Source organism: Archocentrus centrarchus, chromosome 24, assembly GCF_007364275.1.
Source record: "Archocentrus centrarchus isolate MPI-CPG fArcCen1 chromosome 24, fArcCen1, whole genome shotgun sequence".
NCBI classification, from domain to species: Eukaryota; Metazoa; Chordata; class Actinopteri; order Cichliformes; family Cichlidae; genus Archocentrus; species Archocentrus centrarchus.
The window spans coordinates 20,402,641-20,424,885 of record NC_044369.1 but is presented as its reverse complement, the minus strand read 5'-3'; the positions used below and the strand labels follow the sequence as shown (position 1 = coordinate 20,424,885).

Genomic DNA, 22,245 nt, shown 5'->3' with positions numbered 1-22,245 from the left:
TTCTCGTGATTCGACCAATCAGAGTCCGCCTAGATTGACCGTAGCCAATGAACAGGGGCCAAAGATGTGTCAGCGAATCGGGTGCGTACACAGTTATATTTCCAGTTTTAGGGGCTTGTCCACGACACCCAAACACTAAAAGGAGATAATAATAATCTGGGAGGTAGAGGGAGATGTTAGGACATGCTGTTAGTTCAGTGGCACCGGTGAATTCTGTATTTGGAAGTGTGAATATGTGCAAACTGTAAAATGTAACTTGCAACGGAAGGGAAACCTGGGGACTGGAGCACTGAATATTTTACACTCCTGAGAAGTCGCTTGTTAAATATTCAAACACAATCTGCGATTTGATGAGGTTGAAAAAAGAAGAATCTGCTTTTAGGGGGGAATAAATCGGGAAACTGCTGCATTGTAAGAAAACCAGGGACACTGAATATTACTTTAGGTCATATGCCACTATCGGTTTTTATGTATAACTATAGTTAATCCTTAAATTTCAAACTCTGTTTTGTACAGTGTCAATACTGATTCCTGTTACTTGTGCCCCTTTGTTCAACTTTACAATTATGGTTAAAGTATAAACACTGGTTTTACTAATCCTTCTACAGTCCATTTGCTGATCCATGGCCTTAGATACTTAAAACCATTTAACTACAGTGCTGATAGCTGTTATTTTAAGAATGGACTCTGTCTAGTCTATCATGCAGATATGCATGCTCAACCACTTCCAGGCTTTTATTTGTATTTGCTTATGCAGTTCTGTGTATGATGGTATCAAAAATCTGTACTTTTATTAATGTATTACTTATTTCTCCTTAGTTATGTCAATTTTTATCTGATCAGTCTTGTGTTTGTACTGCTCTTAACTACATTTTAATAATAGTGCAGTTTGCTTTTAATGTCTTAAATTATTTTACTTTTTTTTGCTGCTTTTAAATTTTCTATTATCTTTGATTGTTTCTGTAAATCACTTGGAATCTGTAGTATTGTTACTGCACTAAAGGTGTTGGCAACTTGAGAATATTAGTTTTTCATATAAATCCAAAAGAACAGTACACAAGCTCACTCTCAAAAAGTATACTCCATTTCTGTAAAAATTGTCTCTAACATCACTGTTAGTGTAAGCAGGTCTGTACAACTGTACTAGGAAGCTCACACTTGAAATCAGGAGTGATATGGGAGTGCAACCAGTGTGTGCAAAAATGAACAGAATTAAAAACACAGTTTTTCCAGTGTGCATGAACTTTTAGATCATTTGCATGCATAAGCACTCACATCAACAGATGTGGTAATTAATAACTGCATGTTTATTTACAGGCAGTTTCAGTGGTCATTTCAGAGGCAGTTACACAAAACATAGATATCTGGGAAAAAAAAAAAAATCACAGTAAACAACACAATACAAGACAGGGAGAGACAAGCTGCTCAAAAAAAACAAAAAAACAAAAATCACAATTATTCAACATAATCCCACATTTGTTTTTCAATACTCTCTAGCTTTCCACACACAAAAATGTGAGTTTACAGTGCAGATTTGATCCTCCACAGGCTGCTGAAACTGTGAGAAACCGCACCGAATCAGATAAGGCTTTTGTCGAAAACTGGGAGAAACACAGACAGGTGCCAAAAAAAAAAAATCAAACGGGGATTTTCTATTCCTGTTCAAATGCAAGTTTTGCTAAAGTAATTTATCAAGCGATGTCCAGACTGTGGATGGTACCGAGCCAAAAATGGAAAACAAAAAATGACCAGAGATGTTTGGAATCCATCACGTGCAAATGTATCATCCAGTCAGCAGCCTGTCCCTTTAAAATGATCCTTTATGTGAATTTGCACACACAGTTCTACTGTGTATGTATATAATGTATACATGAGCTTGTTCACATTTGTACACTGCCATCTAGCAGTTGTTGAGGAAAAAACACTCAAACATCCATTGCTTTTCATCAGTTACTTGTTATGCTAAAAGAAGTAAACCACTACTAAAAAAAACACCCGCCTTTCAGCTTCAGAGCCTCAAAATTTCCCAATTCACTCCAAAGCATCATTCCTGGTGAAGTGCTCTGATTTACTGATACTTAATAAAGTGGCTGTACACATAATTTCTAGGGATTTAATAAAAATATAAACAGATAAAAAAAAAAAAAAAAAGCTCTCTCATAATTAACCAACAGAAATGAACCTCTACTTATTCATGACTGATTTGTGATTTAATGAATGTTACTTTTTGCACCAAACTACATTAATAATCTCTATAATTATCTTTTAATAATAATAATTGTTTTTTCCTAGTCCGGGAATTAAACTAAAAAGGACACGTATTACCACATAACACAAAATGTGTTTTGATAGGTTCTTCCATTGGAACATGTGCATTTTGTGGCAAATTTGAGTATCAACCAAAAGTATATATGCTACATATGAAAGTTCCAAGTGCATCCAGAACCACAGAGAACAAAGCAACGCCTGTTCTTTTAGGACACAGTGCTGACAATTTAGAGCAGTCCAGAGTCAAGTGGGCCCTGACGAGATCATCGCTGCACAGCTTTGATGACCCACTCTGCCGTAGGGTTCACCTGGTACAGGTCTTTCATATACGTTTCCCCATCGAGGCATCTCTCCTCTTTGAAGAGCACAAGAAGAGCAGACAGAGAGAAACATTAAATACACGGACAGCATGTACTCTAATGACTGTAGCGATATAAATATTTTTGGCATACAGATGAGGACAAAATTATTAGCCCCCCCTATGAAATTTAAAGTTTTTGTCAGGGATTTTCAATATGGCATTTCTAAACATACCAGCTTTCTTTAGAAAGTATAAATTATTTCTATTTGCACACAATAACTAAATTATTTCAGAAATAAAAAAAAGTATCACCAGGGTCAGTATTATTAGCCCCCTTTTTTATTGAGCCATAGCACAAACTACTACTGTGCAATGATGTGCTTTAACTCTTTAATGCTCAAAGCTGATTTACACACAGTATACAAACTCCAGCAAAGGTTCGAGCTGCCACTTGAGAAAAAAAAGCATCGTGCCAAAACCAAAAATAAATCAGTTTAGACTTAAGAATTCGTGCTTGTGCTGTGGGGATGCTTCAGTGCGACTGGAACTTCTCATCAAGGTGGGAGGAATCATGAAGACAGCAAAACCGTCTTTCAGCATGACAACGTCCCAAAACATTCATGACTCCATGTGAAGAACTACCTCCAGAAGACCAAAGGGAACATTACTGACTGGCCTGCACAAAGCCCTGACTAGAATCCGACTGTAAATCTGTGGGGTGAACTGGAGACCGAGATCCATGCCAGGGCACCATCAAATCTGGAGGAGCTTCAGAGGTTCACCAAAGAAGAACGGGCCGGGATCGCTCAGGAGACGTGTGTGAGAATGACTGCAGACTGTTATCCAGCAAAAAAGGATACACAGTTGACTGTTACCATCGGAGGCGGGGGGGGGCGGCTAATAATGTTGAACCTGGTAGTTTTTGTTTTTTGTGAAATCATTTTGTTTCGGTGTGCAAAGTAAAATACTGTAAGCATCCAAAATAAAACTAGGATGTTTGGAAAAGCCGTGTTAAAAATTCCTTGTTCTGTACAGCAGTTGGGAAATACTAAAAAAAAAACAAAAAAAAAAAAACAAGAGTGTTAATGAGTATGTCCTCAACTGGTTTACTAGCAGATAATGAATACTGTAGTATGTTTTCAATTTATGCTTGTAATTAGTGGAAGCAGGACTCACTGATGTTTCCACCGATCTCATAAAGACACAAATCCTCTTTTTTCACTGCCAGTGAGCTGGAAGGATGAGAGAGATGAGACACATCGCCAGAGGACATCCAGGCATACGAGTGCTTTTCTGTTTGCAGTGTTGTTAGTATACACATTACCTGTCTTGGCTGAGGAAGCGTGTTAACACATCAGAAGCTTGCAAATCTTCGGTAAGCTGAACTGCCATTGAAACTTTACTGAACTGGGGCGCGTAGACTCGGATGATCCCCTGGGAGCTCTCCTGCTTGTACACAAAGAGTCAGAGAGGAGAAACACACTGTTAATCACACAGATGTAAACACTTTGATAAAATAAGGTCCTCGTCCAAAACACTCTTCTAAACAACACCAAAGACACTTACATAAAACCTGGACTAATGACGGCTAAAGAATGTGGACTTCACAGATTGTGGCGCCTCTGTTTAATAATCTACAGTCACGGTTTAGGCTCACATCACCAGGATCAAGCGTAATGAAAGTTACACATTTACTAATAATTTGTCAAGAGGAACAGATTCATTTGAACACATTTCTATACAAAAGAGAGAAGGAGCCAGAAAACCCTTCTATTGCTGATTAACCAAGCACACAGCTAGGCTCTTGTCAGACACCTGAGAGGAAAACAGGCTGACTGCTAATCAGACGTCTGCAGACGAGGCTTGTATGAGCTACACAACAGGTCCTATATGAATGTGTGAAAAACCTAGCTGTCATGCTCTTCATTGTGTTCTTATACAGCAACACTAGATGTCACAGTTTCTCAACAGACTGAAAATACAGTGAAATCTGTGGCCATTACAGACAGACCGGCCTGTGTGAAAATGTGACTTTCCAGGTATTTCCTATTTCCATTTAACTATATTCTAGTTCCACCATGCTTCCTGTCAGTTCATCATATTATACAATACAGTATGTCTATAATTTATATGCAAGAATCAAAAAAATGAATCACAACTTCTTAGCAGATTTTTTTTTATAGGATTTTAAGTGATTTAAGAAAGTAGGAAGTCAGGAAGTTAAAACTCCTACCTCAGGGATAGCTTTATCAGATGGTCTCTCAATGGCCATCTTCTTCAGCAGCTTCCGTACAGCTCGCTCTTTTTGTTTCCTCTGACTTTCCATGTTTTGCTGCCTGACCTGATTCATAATGAACTTGGGGATCTGGATAAGATAGACACAACAGAGAGATGGTTAGTGAGTAAGTAAGTTTTACCAGGATTTTTTATAATGCACACACGCACAGCTCATTCAGAGGAATGGTAGGATTATTTTCATGCTTTTTGATCTTACCGTCCACAGGAGGTTTTGGTATCTGATCAGCAGCCGGACAATGTTGGCCGTGCTGGTTGCCATGGAGAACTCCTGTTGTTCTGTAACCTTGCACCGAAAGCCTTTAAACATGAAGATGTTGGGCGCCATGACAACAGAGACATTGTTCAGGGTCATTTTATTCTTGACCTGATGTTCAATGACACGCTGGAAAAACTCCACCAATGCCTGCAAACATTAATTTATTTCACTACAAAAATAGTCGTGAGTCACAGTAATGATTTACTGAAGCAGAAATGTGACGGCTTTCAAACCGAGTCTACCTTCAAAGTATCTCGATTGGCTTCAGGTAGCAAAAGGACGAGCAGGTTTAAAGCCTGTAGCTGCTGCTTCTTCGTGGGGAGATCTGTAAACCCACACAAATATACACCGTATGAGCGTGCCGCCTCACTGTCTCATAATGTGTCCTTGGAGCACTTAAAATAAACAGAAAACATACTGTTGACAGCGATAAATGCATTGAGGTACTCCACAGTCAGCAGTGGATGGGGTAGCTCCCTGATGATCAGCTTCAAAAGGCTAGCAGCGTCATGCTGTTTCAACTGTTGCCACGGAAACATCCCATCATAGAAGGAGGACTCGAGCTCCTGGCACAGCAGCTGGATTTGGGATAGACAGACACTTAAGCAACTTCAAGGACAATCAAGAACAACGTGTATTTCAAATAGAAAAAGAGGCGACGCTACGGGAAGGAAAAGTTCCTTTTTAAGCCGCGTTCACATCCGAAGCGACGCTGAATATTTGGCAATTTCAAGCAACCATAAGTGGTGGCAACTCGAGATAAACTTTTCTCAACTTCCAGGTGAGTGACTGAATTGTCTTCCAATGAGAGAGCGCAGGATACCGCTGATTGACATTAGAGGGTTACCTAGGCAACCAGAGCCTGGATTGTCCACAAGTGACCAGCCGTGAGCTTCAAAGCGATGCAGTGTGGACACCACTTAACATGAAGAACAGTGTGCTACCACACAGTCGATAGCTCCTTTTCAGTGACTTGAGGCCTAGTGTAAAGTCTCAACCTGAATAAAATCCTAATGTGTGAAAAAAAATACTCTCATGCGGTTATTATGAATGGGTAAATTAGCCACTTTTGTTTCTGCTCTGCTTAAGTTAACAGGCATCTCTTTGCACTGTGGGAGGAAACTGATGTACCTGGTGGCACAGGGAGGAAATGCACTGAAAGATGCTGCTTGGTTTGGTCACTAATTATCAACAATGTTTTTTTTCTACCTCACAGGGTACATTGTCTCTGTGGGGGGTCTCAGCCAAATACTTGAACTAACCTTGACTCTAGCGGCGACTCCAGGGATCCGCAGAAGGCCCTCTGTGTCTAATCCTTCATCCTCGATATGACTAATAAGCTTATGATGAGAGAAAGAAAATAATGTCATTTAAAAACACCATAAAAACAAACCATAAGGGCTACCAAATTAAGTTCAGTGTACATTGTGAGACTGGGAAATATGGTTAAATGCACAAAAGAAAATCATTAAAAAAAACAAAACAGAACTGCTACTTTATTTCTCCTCATTATTGCTGTGAATTTGAACTGTTCATGTCTGAATGTGATCAGCTGGTGTGCTCACCCTCTGCAGGATCAGTGGCACTTTGGTCCCAGGAGACCGTCTCTGGTCATGATCCAGTAAAGTGGTCAGGGGAACACCAAACAAACCACTTTCTGCACACACACAAACAGATACTGAGTAAAACAAAAGCATGTCACAGTACACATGCACAGTATATACAGTATAAAATATTTTGCAAACATACCTTACCTTTCTGTTTGTGTGTGAATGCATTTATCTGAGTCACCTGAGTGTGTAATTTATGTGTTTGTGTGGTGAGAGAGTTATATTTAGCTTGTGTGCGTGTGTTTTACCTTTAGTCTTCACTTTCAGAGCCTTGGGTGCCTTGAGGTCTATCCCAGAAGTGTCAAACAGAGCAGTCATCTCCACAAGTACCAGTCTTTGCACCTGACAGAACATTACACAAAGACACAGATAAACACAATGATGATACTAAGCAGTAAATGAATTTGGAGACACGTCATTGTCTTGTAGCCTTAGATCCACAGATCATTGTGTCACACCATATTACCTTTTTTATATCCTGAGGAGACAGATCTCCTATTCGGGTCTGACCTGTTTTATCTCGGAGCAGCTTGAAGTTCTGGGGAGAAGAAATAAAGTGAGAGAAGAACGCAGGACTGGGGGGCAGTTGCTAAATTAACTTCTGACTCTCTTTACATTCAGTGTAGTTTAAAGGTGACTTCACTGCAGGGGGTATGGATAAACCATCCACCTTTTTTAGACACTGTATGAGCAATGGAATTGTTCTGTTATACCACCTTCAGCCACCAGATGCCACTAGAGATCACCTCTGTCTATAGGCCAAAATGCTTATCATTTCCATCACTGTAGAATGATCAAACAAAAACAAACAAATCCCAACCAAACTGTAACTCAAAAACAAATCTGATTATAAGGATTTGCCATCCAACAATGACACATTTTTGATCACAACCCGATGCTGCTTCTTATTTCTGTGCTGCTGTAGCCACCTTTCTGCTCTTTCTGGTAATCACTGAACAACAACTACCAGGAGAGCGATTCAAAGTGCTTTGCCATGCTTGCCTGATAATGCAAATGATCAGTGCATCCTCTTTACGCTGTAGAGCTACAACACTGGCTATTGCACAAGCAAGGATGTGTTCATACAATAAAAAATAAAGAAACACTGTTGAGGAAGTGAATATTCACATGACCTTTGTGTCTGCGTAAATGCTCAGGCATGCAACTCACTGGTAGTTTGTCATCAGGAGAGTTAGAGCTCGGGGTGACCTTTAACCTTTGATTGTTGTCCCTGTAATTGAGCGCCTGCTCTGAAAATGCCACTTCAACATTCAGCTCCGTCTCCGTTTCTGTTTAGAGACACAAACAACGAAGGAATGAAATATCTGGCCACACATGTAGAGTAGCACAGACATGTTTATGCTAGTTAAGTGCAAGAGTGTACACATAGAGACAACTGAATGTGCTTTATTGTAGTTTAATACCACAGTATATTAGTCACTGCAGCAGACATTAAAAAAAAAAAAAAAAAAACTATTCCCTGTTGCTTTGCTGGACTTTCTGCTTATCATGCAGTCATCAGTCATATATATTATAAAGAAATGTGTTTTTAGTAGCCACAAATGGCACTTCATCTAAAATCCTGCAGAATGATTAAAAAAGTGCTGCTTTACTATATTACTTCCTCTTGGATGCCCTCGTATCACAAGACAAAAATCAAAAAAATGTGTGTGGGAGTTGCTAGGCAGCACTTGTTTTGTCATTCATGACTCAGATTCATATTATATGCACGTCTGTATGAGTGTGTTGCACATACCAGCTGAACAGGCACCTTTCTGTCCATTCTCACTTCCCCCTTTGAGTTTGTGAGACTCCTCATCCTGCAGCACAACACACAAACACACACACATAACTGAACAACACAATATTCAGTTTAAGTTTAACAAGTCACAAATTCATTTAAAGCCCCGTTACACATTATCTTGTCTGTTAACTACTGGACAAAGTCTGCGTCCGTGTGTGTGTGTGTGTACGTGAGATGAATATGAGAGACTCGATCAAGCAGTTTGGACTAAAAGTAGTGCATTTAAATCTATTCACATTAGAAATCTTAACTCCTGTAATTTTTTAATGTAATATGGATGAATCCAGTCAACTCGCTAACAGCACTGATTTTACAGTAATGGCATGAAATTTGGGATTTGTTAAGAGAAGTGGCCAGACTGCTACTGAAGTGAAACACAGATTTGTGACCACTTCCTTTGTGGTACATGAAATAACAAAACACTGACTTTGTGTATTGTGAAGGACATTCAGTTAATTTTATCTAAAAGGGAAGAGCTCCCGAATGTCACTGTCAGTGCCCTTTGATTTTATCCAGCAGGATATTCCCCATACTGTCTCACTTTTATGGGACTTGTATTAGACTTGAAGACAAATTTGAAAGGGGAAAAAAAAAAAGGGAAAGACTTTTGGCAAATATGATACATCTGTTCACTTTCTTGTCACAAGTTATTTGAGAAGATTCAAGACTGCAGTCAGCAGTTGGGTTCGGTCCAGGCCCATCCAAAAAGGTCACTGTGCCTCGTCAGCTGAATTCTACTGACATACTTTTACAACTAAAAGTAAAATTAAGCCACACAATGTGGTAATGAAAATGTTAAATACACTCATGGCTGGTAAATTATCGTAGTAACAACCAAGCCTGTGCTAATTATTTGGCTGATAGTAGCTTAGAGCATCTGCACCAATCATAGCAGCATGACTGAGACATGAGTCAGACCTTGGGGAGTCAGCTCCCCTCCTATGGTCATCAACAACTCTAGAGGCTGATCTCACTTGAAACTCGCAAAACAAATTCACTATGAGCATACTGTGCGTTCATGCTTGAATTTATTGTGCAGGTGGTAAAAGTGGCATCATTAATCTCTCCTCATTTGTTTTCTAAGGAAATAGAGTTGTGTGTTAAGCCTAATGCCCCCCTATCAGAGTTGTGTGCCCGTCTAGTCCATCTGCTTTGGCCCCGACTCTGGTGTTTGGTATAACAGTCAATTTGTTAATTGCAGCACTGTACTCTTCCTCCCCTCAGTTGTTGAACTCTTAGCTATGTAGCCAAAGGAGAAGGACCACCAAACAATCTTCAACTAGCAGAACTGAAGAAGTGATGATGGTGATGCTAACGCAATCGAGCACCACTATCTTTGCTTTAAAACTGCATTATCCAGTTAAAACTCACCAACTGCATTAGTAAGTGTGTAGTACGTATAGTGTACTACATGGAGTGTACATGTACTAGCAGAAGTATCCAAATTAAAACACAGTGGTAGTCTGAAAAGCAACCCACTGTAAAACCACATCTTGTCATCTATGCTATATATTAGGCTGATTTTGCTGCCTTTGGAAAAAGACAGGCACAGAATTGTAGAGGTGCAGCTGCACCTTCTCCATGCTACTGAAAAACCAGAAAATATATATTTTTTTAAATAAAGAATCGCAAATCCTGAGGAGAGAAACTGCTCTGAAGCCTGATGGTACATCAGAGGACAGTCCTGCATCACTTGCCAGATGGCAGAAGGGCGTGGTTGGGCTGGGTAATGTCTTTTGTTTTGGGCACTGTGCAGACACCTCATCTCACCCATATCACTGATGCTCAGGAGATGGGTGCAAGTGACGATCTGGGAAGTTTCAATTACTCACTTCAGAGCTTTCTGGTCTTGGGCCGTGCACATGTGATGTTCCCTCTTCAGAGGCTCTCTACTGGGCACCGCTATAGCTCACTTGGTTGTGCAGGCAACCCACATGCTGAAAGGCTGCAAGAGCCTGGGTTTGACCAATTCCTAGACCAATTCCTATGGGTCACCCCCCCTGGTCTCCCCCCTACTTTCCTCTCATCTCTACTGCCCTTGTACAAAAAACGCTAACAAAATTATTTAATAAAAAAAGATGCTCTCTACTGCTGCTCTGTACAATTTAACAAGAACTTTACTGTCTTTTGCTAAGCTAATTCAACCATTGGTTTAGCTTTATGGTTGGACATTAGAGTGGCTACTCACAGCAGGAAAGCAAATAAGTTCTGACTAAGATTTCACCAACTGCAAAATACTACTGGGCCAGCTACACTCACCACCCACTTTACTAGGCGCAAGTTGCTAGTGTCAAGTAGGACCCCTTCTGCCTTCAGAACTGCTGTAATACTTTGTGGCATATATTCAACAAGGTACTGGAAACACAGATTTTGGTCCATATTGACATGACAGCATAACACAGTTGTTGCTGATTTGTCAGCTTCACATCCATGATGTGAATCTCCCATTCGACCACATCCCAAAGGTGCTCTGTTGGATTGCGATCTGGTGACTGTGGAGCCCATTTGAGTGCAGTGAATTCACTGTCATGTTCACGAAACCAGTTTGAGATGATCTGAGCTTTGTGACATGGCACTTTATCCTGATAGAAGCAGCCATTAGAAGATGGATACACTGTAGTCATGAAAGACATGTTTAGCAACAGGTAAGCTGTGGTGTTTAAATGATGCCCAGTTCCTACTGAGGGGCCCAAAGTGTGCCAAGAAACTATCCCCACATTACACCACCACCAGCAGCCTGAACTCGGTTTGAACAAGGCAGGATGTATCCATGCTTTCATGTTGTTTATGCCAAATTCTGACCAGCGAAATCCAAATGTCACAGTAGAAATTGAGACTCATCAGACCAGGCAGCATTTTTCTAATCTTCTATTGTCCAGGTTTGACAAACCTGTGCGAATTGTTGCCTCAGTTTCCTGTTCTTAGCTGACAGGAGTGGTACTGTACCTGGTGTGGTCTTCTGCTGCAGCTCATCTGTTTAATGGTTCAATGGTTTGTGTGTTTAGAGACGCTCTTCTGCATACCTTGGTTGTTGTGGTTATTTGAGTTACTGTTGCTTTCCTGTCAGCTTAAAGCAGTCTGCCCATTCTCCTCTGACCTACATCAAGGCATTTTCACCCAAAGAACTGCTGCTATATTTCAAACCTTTCTCTATAAACCATAGAGGTACTTTTGCATAAAAATCCCAGTAGATCAGCGGTTTCTGAAATACTCAGACCAGCTCACCTGGCTCCAGCAACTATGCCACGTTCAAAGTCACCTAAATCACCTTTGTGATGACCTGCTGTCTGAATGTCAGCAGGTCATTTTGGTCATGTCTACATGCCTAAATGCTTCAAGTTGCTGCCATGTGATCAGCTGATTAGATATTTTGTTAATGAGCAGTTGAACAGGTGTGCCTAACAACATGGCTGGTGATAGTTTCTGTTCAGTAAAGCGTGGATGTCCTAACCTTGTCAGGGGGTCGGAATATATCCCGAACATCAGGAAACTGTTGCCGGTTACGCCGCCTTAAGGTCTGCTGCACTGATGCTACACGACGTTCTACAGCTGCCGCCTGAGTCTTGGTGAGCGTGGAAAGGAAAACTGCGCTGTCTTCTACCTGTTAGTGAATGAATTAAGATCAGACACAACTCAAAAGGCACAGCATAAACCTATTTGCTGTTTTCACATAATAATGGTTTCAATTAGTCTTTTCTTCTTCAAATGCATTTTTTACTTATATAAAAAGTTTGAAACAGGACAAAGAGGAAATGCTCATTCAATCTCTGACATAAAAAAAATATATAGAACCGATTAACTCTACCTGGGCTTATTAATTCAATAAGAGATAAATGAATGCCACCTGATCCTGATCCGCTGCCAATGAATGATCAACAAGCTGCGCTAGACCCGCTTCTGCAAGCCACGCCTCCTCCTGCTCACCCTCTGAAAGAGACAAACAAACTGAATGGGCAATATGGAGAAGGGAAGATGACGGCTGGTTGCTGAGATGAGGGTGCCAACTTTTGGCTCAAAATAAACACTACAGGTGCAGGAAAGGGAAAGGAGTGACCACATACAGAAATGGCCGCACATATTCTAACAGGAAGCGTGTGTTTACTTTAGAGAACAATAATCTTCACACACTAAAGACTAAATATGACTGAAGAAATGCACAAGAATTGCATTCCTCCTGCGCAAGGCGACACAGAGCTAGTATGCACAAGTCTGAGCTGGCCCTGCAGCGGTGTCTGATAAACAGCTGGCATTTAGATGCCACATAAGTTATTTCAAATGACTCTCTGTATACAAAGAGATGAGAACTGACTGCAAAATGAAATAACAGCAACAACACAGAGACCTAAAAAATGTTCCAGAAAGAGGTGAATGAAAGTCAGGAAGTCCAGTGAAGGAATCAACTTTTACATTAGGTTCATACTTTGTTGGTGCCTGGAACAACACACATGCCCAAATGAGCCTATTATCAAACTTTACTTAAACAATAAAACACATGTCTGTGCAGATTTAAGAAAAAGGGATAATTTCTAGACCCCAGACGGTGTATCTCACCTTCAGGAATTTTCTGCTGTTCCTCCTCTTGAGCTTCTCCTTCTCCCCTCTCTCCTGCTCCCGCTGAATCTGTAATATTCTTCAGCTCCTTCCAGTAGTCATCCATCTGTAGCTCATCCAAGGAGTCCTTCAAAATGAGCAGACCCACAAAGAAGAGGTTTTAAGTTTGCAGTTTACGCTTCTCTTCCCTGTTTCAGCGATTAACATTTCATTTCAACAGTGTTCCACATATGAGCTGCAGATAATGAATGAGCACACAGGTCTCTCAACTGGTCTCGACAAGTCTAAATAGTGGTAGCAACTGTCTGCGCCAACTGGCTGCTCTCAGATGACATACGCAACAGACATATGTGTGCGTGCACACAAACACACACAGACACACACATTTTTCAGTATAAGAATTAAAGCAAATCCAACAGCTTGCATGCTGTATCACTCCCAACACAATCAAGAGACGGTCAAAATACGCCCTATCAAAGAGCCATAAAACTAAAACTTTTAGACAGCAGAACCTTGTTGGAATAAATGAAGTAAATACACAGCTGAATGTGGAAATGATTTCTCAGTGTACTATCATTTTTCTATATATCATTCACAGCCTACCTGAGAGTTGCATCGCTGACATGCAGGCAATGGTCTTGACCTGGAATTGTGGCTGTGTCTGGGGCTCGAGCCAGACTTGGGACTGGAGGAGTGCTGGACGGCACAATTTGGATTGGGAAGTGACGATGGGTCTGAGCTGCTGGTTTCTGTACTGCTGGTGGTAGCAGAAGTGGCATATCTGTCTTCATGTTGTCCATTCTGAGTGTGTTGCAGGGTGTAGTGGCCCGCTCTGCGGCTAGAGACACACACAGACCAGGAAAGAGAAAGGCACATAAAACAAGTACATAAATAGTATATGTGACGATATAAGAGATGCCTCATACCAGCACCTGTTACAAAAAATGTTCTGGAAGTACTCAGGTGTACTTGGACCTGCACTGATGTTTCCTTTGCCTTTATTGACATGACAAGAGGGAGATATGGTAGCTTTTGACACACTGGCCAAAGGCTCCAACTTATATTGAGCCAACAGTAGTTCCTTTCCTAATCTGTCAGCTAATGATGTCAACAACTGCTTGGAATAAAAATAGCATCTTACAGACTTTGGACTTTCCTTTGCTATACTAACACAGCTAACAAAGTTCAGCATAAAGCATATTAGTGTTGCTTAGCCTAGGCTAGCTAAGAAAGTGTAAATAATAGCTAGGAATATCTTATTGTTATATCAAGTAGATTAATCTAAATATAAAGTTTATGTGACCACATCTTCTCACCTGCCATTTATTTATACACCACTGCTGCATGTCATTCTGTCTTCCCTCTCACATGGTGTATGTTTTGTGCTGCTCTCTCTATGCTCTCATTTTTCTCGCTTCTGTTTCCCCTCACCCCCCAATCAGTCGTGCCAGATGACTGCCCCTCCCTGATCCTGGTTCTGCTGGAGGTTTCTTCCTGTTAAAAAGGAGTTCTTCCTTCCCACTGTCACCTGGCGCTTGCCCGCAGGGGGTCATGTGATTGCTTTGGGGTTTCTTTCTAATATGGTAGGGTCTTTATTTTATGATATAAAGTACCTTGAGGCCACTGTGCTGTGAATTGATGCTGTACAAATAGAACTGATTTGAATATCTGTATGCTCTAAATAGCCTGATGACATTGTGATAGATCAGAGCAGACAGATCAGTGGTAGGCTACTTTATTTTCTTTTTTCTTTTTGGCCTTTTCTAATTTATTCTGCTTGTGCCCACTAATAAACACATGGTTAGAGTGGAAAATACTGCAGTTGGTAGTACCTCTATTTATTTATACTGTGAAATTGCAACATCAAAAAATAGTTAAAATGCTGTTAAATCATTTTATTGAAATGCCCCTGGACATGTGAATGAGTACGCTATACTAACAGCAGCAGTAAAGCTGTCCTTAATCATAAGCTGATTAAATACAACAACATTTGATCTTTCTTTCCTTCAAGCAACAAGAGTTTTATTGAGTTAACTGCAACACTTGTAGTGGTAATGGTGCTGATGTAGCTCCTTTAGGGTCTGTGGTTTTCAGTTGTGACACTTCAATCAAGCTGAATGGCTGCTTTCAACAATCTTGTCATTCATCCATTTTCAAATCATCAGTGTCATCTCATTTATCCAGGAATATAGAGCTGTACACTCATCAGCAGGGCTGTTTAAAACACTGGACATCACAACAGCCAAAACTGATTGAATCAGAAAAATCAGAGTTACAAAAGGCCACACAATAAGAGAAACATGAGTCCAAACACTGTTGGTCCTGTTTCTATTAAAGAGTGCTGTAACATTTGGCTCTGCAGTCAGTTAAAAAACAGCATGCATACTGATCTAATCAATATACTTGTAGATGTCATGTTTACACAAATAGTATAAACTGACTAGAGAATCCAGTCACTCATAAATGGGAGCAATTAGGTTGAAAAACTATTCAATACAGTAAAAGACAGCAAAAATATCAGCACGAGAGAGAGTGCCCCATCTAACTAAGATTTAAGGTGTATTAGAATGATATAAATGACTTTATGTTGACGCACACTTAAAAAAACAAAAAGATGCAGGAGGAAAAAAAATCTTATAAAATTGCCCTTTGTGCAAACATAATTAACTATGAGGTAGATAAGGAGAACACACACAAATGTACAAATGCATGTACATGAACTCACAAGCACACATTCATCTACTCACATACACAGGCATTCAAAAGAAAAAGAGAAAATCAGCATGACAACTTTGAACTGAAACTGGCCATTTTATACGAATCAACAAAAACGCAGCTCCAGTTAAAGGGAGTGAATGAAAATCAATTACTCTGACAGACTAAATGGGATTTCAGACTGAGCAGCACTGAGTTGATGTTCCTGTATTAATTAATTTGGAATTATCAGCTGAGTATTATCCTCAGAGTTCATGCTGAGCTAAGGCCACATACCACAGCAGACTTCCTGCCACACTGAGTACAACAGACCCATAAAAACACTAGGATTTAATTGGAAGTGCAGTAACACTGATTCCGCTTTATCCTCGTCTGTTTTTAATAAAAAAAAATGTTAAAAATCCCCCAGTTCGTGTCCATTTTGTCTTTTTAAGTTCAAGAACTGCAATGTTTTCATTTGTGAGGAAATGGTGTTTTCTGGTGTTTACCCTGAAAGCAGGTAGAGCCGCGAGCTCACCACGAGTTAATCATTTACATATGTTTATCCAGAGCTTCAGTATGAACAACAGTTTGACTAAACCATAAATCAGGGGCGAGCAAACAAACACACACACACAATAACATGCATATTAGTTTATCAGTGTTACGCGGTGTTAGTTTTTCCTTTGCAGTACACTCGATTTACACAAACATACATGCTATACCAAACATGTGATTCTTTGTCACCAGTGTGTCATGATTACCTAATTTTAGCTATGCTGGCTCAAAAAAATTATGTCCACTAGTTGGTTTGTCAATCCGCTACTTTGGACCAGACAAAAATGAGCTGCAGCCCCAAAGATACAACATTCATAGGGTAATATGAAAATTTAAATCTGGCTTTTTTTTTTTTTTTTTTAAGCACTTTTGATAACTGAAACATTAGCTTTCAAAAGCAGGTGTAAATATTTTACAGCCGTCCTCTCCTACTCGCTCTCAACAGCCCCCTCTGTGCAAATTGCTATTTGTGGTACATTTCTCAGCTCCTGTGGAAATGTGGCAAATGTTAAACATCAACAGGCTGTTGCTGGGCTGGTTTTCATTGACGCTGCAGATTACCCCTCAGATTTGTGGATGAGTTATGAGTTGCATTTTAGCAAATCTGCCTGATACTCAAAATCCAAACTTGACAAGAATCAGCTTCAGTCTGAATGATCAGATTGGCTAAGGTAGGTTTTCCATTTCACTACAATCCCGTCATTCATGGAAATGTATTTACAACCTTGTTAAAAATTAACCTAAGCGTGTTGACCGCTGTGTAACAATCAGGTTAAGCCCAAAGTTCAGGCCTGTTTCTTCATGAAGTGTGAAAGTCAAGATTATGAAGCACACAACAAATTAATGCAAACACTGTGTTAAAAGCTCTGCATACAATTTGCTTTTGCGCGCACACACACTCCGAGAGGTACAGCGGGCTGCCCTTGTGAGCAAAGCAAACACATTTTCACTTTGGCACACGTACATGCACAAACTACCTTTGAAGTACTGTATACACCGTGCTACAGTGCTGTGTGTAACTGTTCTTTGTACCTTTTTCCATACACCCTTTATCAGTTGATTAATGCTGTCGACAAAGACGGCATGTGTGAGGTTGGGTCTGCGTGCGCATAGACTGAAAACAGCCTATAAAAAGAAAAATGAATAAATCAATGCCATGCTGTGAGGTGCAAACAGGAATGGAAGGAAACAGTAGCCCCCACAAAGAGCTAGTTCAGCACAGATGAGGTGACCATGAGTCAGGATCTGAGGAAGTGAACTTAGCATTGTTGGCACCCACACGGCCAGTGTGTCTTTATGGAGTATCACTCCAGCGGCACAACACATTAATCAGAGCAGATCTATTCAATTCCGGACGCAAGGTTTTTATTCCATCTGATGCATTTGATAGCAAAGGTTACTATTTTGCCAAAGACATACTATCATAGTGAATGTGTAATACTAGTTAGCCTCGGCCACCTGCAGAATTAAAATGCCGCTAATATTTTAAAGCATCTGTAAAACAGTCTTATGCTCTTAATGGAAAACACCAAATCTGTTTGTCCCTCCCTACACGATCACGAGTTCAGCGACCAGACTTGGCACACAGGTACATCTTAGGCCCCTGAAGGTTCCTTATCTCTATCTGATATTATGACATCATCACATTGCCTAGCAACCACCTACCAACAGGCTAAAAATCAAATACAGAGCTTGTTTTTACACAGGTGCATTACGGCATCAAAAAAAAAAAAAAAACCAAAAAAAAAAAAACTCAACAAGCTTTTAACAACCTCTGGTTTGCAGAACCGCTAAAATACATGTTTGTCAAAAAACAGCCATATGCGGCTTTTGCTCCTAATGTGCAGATATCAGAGGGATGTCCCTTCATCAGCAACTTCAGACAACAAAATGGAAAAAAAAATCCAAATGTACAAAGATCATTTTAAAGGATATGAGTACTGAAAGAGGGTGGTGTAGACATTCAGACTTATTTGTAAGGCTTCAAACAAAGTGAACAATGGACAGCTGAGGAACCGGGAACAGGATGACACATGTTTGTGTGTCTCTGTGTGTGCTTGTGTGGTATTCCCATTTAGACCAACAGATGCCAGCTGCTCTTTCTGAGGACAGAGCCTGCCTCTGTTTCCCTTCTTACACAGTTGCTGGTGTCGGCAAAGTCCCACTGGCTGAATAAATCATCTTCCTTTAGTTCTAATGAAACAATATATATGACCTATTCCTGTCTGTTACAGTATCCCTGATGTTTTGCTGCCTCTGACTCCTTTGCCCCGTGTTTTTCTGTAATATTCAGTTTTAGCTGCATCCTCAGCTCATCTGTTGGTAATACTGTTTATTCTTACAGGCGCCAAATTGAATCTGATGGAATACGAGTTATCCAGAGCCCAGCTGTGTGACTGTACTCTCTATTTTGCTGTAATGCATTTTTGTCTGATGCCTTGTAACCTTTCATTTTTTTCACTTCCTGTGCGGCGCTCTGCCGCAGAGCTAGACTGTCTGTTTTGTCACGCTGAATTATTTTCCTTTTTTTTTTAAAAAAAAAAACAAACCACATTACACAGACAACTTTGGGAAGCTGCGGTTTATACCAAGCCAACTGAAGCCAGAAGGTAAAGTGCCAAAAATTTCTTGCTTCTCAAATTGCGGCCAGGCTCCGAGAGTGAGTCAGTCTCCACAGACCCCCATAATATCTCTCTTCACAGGAACTGCACGTGGGAATAAAGCTTTTCATAACAGCCATTTCAATTGTATTAAGGCTTAAAGTTTGCATTATTAGTGGTGTGGCTGCTAATTTAGGACACTGAAGTGGACTGGTGCTGTTGATCCCTTTTGGAGCATTTTTAATGGAATTGTCTGATAAATAATATGGCTTGCTCTGTCTGGATATTAATTGCACACACAGTCTATAGATGTAGCTGGCTAACGACTTGCATTAGCTGGTAAATTAGCACTCAGCCCCTCAGACAGATATGGTTCGTTCTGGTTCCAAAAAACAAAGATGCACCCACCAAAATGCTAGCTATTGCTTCAAGAGTAGTCCAAAAATAATAATGACATCACTTTGAATACATTCATCTTTTATATACAGTCTATAGTTTATATATGGTAATGGAAAAAGCAACATAATGGCACTGTCCTTTGGGTCAAAGCTGAAATTGTCCTACTTTGAGCATCTGAACCTCTAGTTGGAATATGCTAAATAAAGACATCCAATGCAGGATGTGACATATTATGTCTCTTGTGCATTTCCTGATGAAGGGAAACAATGACCACAAAACACGTCAACGTAGACAGGATACACTTATTCTGCTTGGGAGGTGAGACAAAGGCAGCCTGTAATATGATGCGTTTTTTTTTCTCTTCTTCTTCTAGCTAGCTGGACAAGCCATCTGGAACACACACACAGATACGCACCTGTCTGTAGGTGTGTGTCTCTGAATCCCAAAGGCTGTTTCCTTTTACTGCCCCCACAGCTGTTGACGGCAGTTGTTTGCCGATGTAAACGAGCAGGCTTCACATCCAGCTCGGCCTGTATGAATCAGCAAGCTCCGTTATAAATAAAAGAGTGTAACTATACAGTTGTTTCCGTAACACCTCAGTTCTCATTCATTGCTGCCCCAGTGACAGCACCTCTTGAATTACTGAGTCTCTTCCTCATTGTACAAAGCTGACAAGAAGGTTGTCAAACATTAAAAAAAAAAACAAAAAAAACAATAAGCCAGAAACTTAAGCTATGAAATCCAGATGAGGTGTGACTTTGCATTCTGCTGCATGAGAACATCGAAACACCAAATTAGATTTGGTTTTTCAGGTGGGGGGGGGGGGGGGGGGGGGGGGGGGGGTGATCACAGCTCCAGACCTGAAGAATCTGTGTAGGAAGCAGTGACTCTGCCCTGGAGGGCTGTGGCTGCCCTACATATGATTAGTCAACCATATATTTTACTAACCACATGACATCACAGATAATTATCTTTCTGCTGTCGCATGGCTCCATAGTGTAGCAGTTTACACATTCACCCATCAAGTAAATCATCTCTTGATCCCAGGAGCAGACACAAATCTCTAAGGCTTGAATCAAGAAGGGCATCTGGCATAAAATAAAATCAGCCAAATCAAACATGCAGAGTTACCCACTGTGGCTGCTCCCTTATGAATAAGGGAGCAGCTGAAAGCAGCTTTTATATACTCAATTACAGTTAAATAATGTCTCCACACACTTCTGAATTATCCTGGTGGGTTTAAAGTAAAACCAGATTCTTTAAACTGCAACACCTCTGGCCACATTTAAAGCAACTCTATTCTTACTTTCTATATTTTAAATATCAGTGATTCTATGTTAAATTTACCTCAGCTTTAGATCACAAAAAGCTGAGCATCTCATATAGATTTGCAACTATTTTAAGCCATCCTGACAGCTGTTTTCTCATCAGTTCAGGGATGCAGGAAGTAATTATTTTTTAGAATTGAACAATTTGCAAATTCTAACATAAAGTTTTGCCTTTAAACTGACTGAAAATAGTGAACAGGGTTATTTATAAGAATTTAGGACAGCCCAAAAGTGTGTTATCAAGCAGACTGATGCGTACAAAGCTAGGGGAAATATACTACTGGCTACTTCTATACTTCTGCATTTGAAAACTGAATCAGGCCATTGAATATAAAACTGGGTCTTTGGATGATACCACTGTGAAATCTTGGCCAGTAGAACAAAACCAAGGTGAAACTTCTTATCTGCTGATTAGGAAAAAAAGCATAGGCAAAGGCCAAGGGCGGAGATAGAGCAGCGGAAACTTTTTTTTTTTTTTTTTAAAGTGGACTGCCTGCGGTGGAGTACACCGGGCTGCTACTGGGCTCAAGTTTAGGCACTTAACACTGTCCACAGATGGAGTTCAAAAATGAGGAAAACAGCATTACCGCTGTGACCTTTGCTCCCTCCCCTCTCCCTCTCCCTCACACACACACTCACTCACTCTCTTTTAGTGGTTTACAAGCATGGCATTACAGCTGCACACACTCCCACCTGTACACGGCGTGCTCGGTGTCCGGGGCCGGCGGACAGCTGGACGCGCACGGCCCCGTTTGCGGCAACAGTTCCGCGTTGCTGTGGTAACCCGTTAAAACCACTCCCTGCGACTCCTGCTGCTGCTGCTGGCGGCTCATGTTTCTCCCGCTTTTCTTCTGTCTTCTATTTTACACTCGACTCTGACATCCGATCGCTAATCGATAGGTAATCACTTTATCTGTGTATTCCTTCCATCTGTGGACGGATACGTTGGCCACTCATTCTGACATCTAGCTCTCCTCCTCCTCCTCCTTCCTCTTCTCCTCCTCTCCCTCTCTGTCCCGTGTTCTCGTCTTTCTCTTCAACTTGTCTGTGTGTTTTCTGAGAGGCAGAGCAGGACAGGGGCTGGATTACACTCAGAGCAGCTCCGGGATTGGCCAAAACCCCGCAGGTCAAAGTTTCAGATGTGACAGCGCCCCCAGCTGCTCCAGCTGGGTACTGACAGCTTCCTGTACCAATGCGCTCCTGGGTGCATTTAAGGGCGCTTCCAGAATTATCAGTAGATATTCTTCTCCATAGCGTTGATCTTTTTATAGATGTATTAAACTCTTCCTGTCTAGACCTTCCTATTCTGGGTCCCAGCCGTATTTGTTGCGCCAAGGTTTGAAAAGGTTGCAAAGCAGGACGATTAAAACCATCATTTTTGCTCCATTTCGCTCTAAAAACTATTTAACGATGGCAACTTTGTTAACCACTTTTGCAGCAATAATTGTAAACTTTCTACATGTTAAATATCAAAATCACATTTAATTTAATGTTAACATTAGGTTAACTCTAAATGTGATGGGTGTTTGCTGATGAAACCAAAAACCTACAGCTGGCATGACTGAAATTGATGTAGGA

At 40.7% G+C, this 22,245-nt stretch overlaps 1 protein-coding gene across 1 annotated transcript; it reads right to left on the bottom strand.

Moving 5' to 3' along the window:
• Nucleotides 1–1,288: 1,288 nt before the first annotated feature.
• arhgap18 (Rho GTPase activating protein 18) lies at nt 1,289–21,726 on the bottom strand. The gene is made up of 18 exons (XM_030722401.1): nt 21,361–21,726; nt 13,692–13,926; nt 13,089–13,215; nt 12,382–12,464; nt 11,989–12,138; nt 8,490–8,553; nt 7,904–8,022; nt 7,200–7,271; nt 6,982–7,075; nt 6,689–6,780; nt 6,386–6,463; nt 5,542–5,701; nt 5,366–5,448; nt 5,064–5,270; nt 4,803–4,934; nt 3,894–4,015; nt 3,746–3,801; nt 1,289–2,623 (listed from the first exon to the last, which is right to left on the bottom strand). Exons 1-18 carry the CDS (start codon nt 21,498–21,500, stop codon nt 2,532–2,534), a joined length of 2,106 nt encoding a protein of 701 aa, XP_030578261.1. The 5' UTR covers nt 21,501–21,726; the 3' UTR covers nt 1,289–2,531.
• Nucleotides 21,727–22,245: the final 519 nt, after the last annotated feature.

What these genes read in the sequence shown, in the direction of transcription:
- arhgap18 (XM_030722401.1), bottom strand. Translation starts at nt 21,500, where the DNA reads ATGAGCCGCCAGCAGCAGCAGCAGGAGTCGCAGGGAGTGGTTTTAACG. An exon ending in ACCGAGCACGCCGTGTACAG is followed by an intron (nt 13,927 to 21,360) that starts GTGGGAGTGTGT and finishes GTGTGTCTCTAG; the next exon opens with CCGCAGAGCGGGCCACTACA. An exon ending in CTGATAAAGCTATCCCTGAG is followed by an intron (nt 4,016 to 4,802) that starts GTAGGAGTTTTA and finishes GTGTACAAGCAG; the next exon opens with GAGAGCTCCCAGGGGATCAT.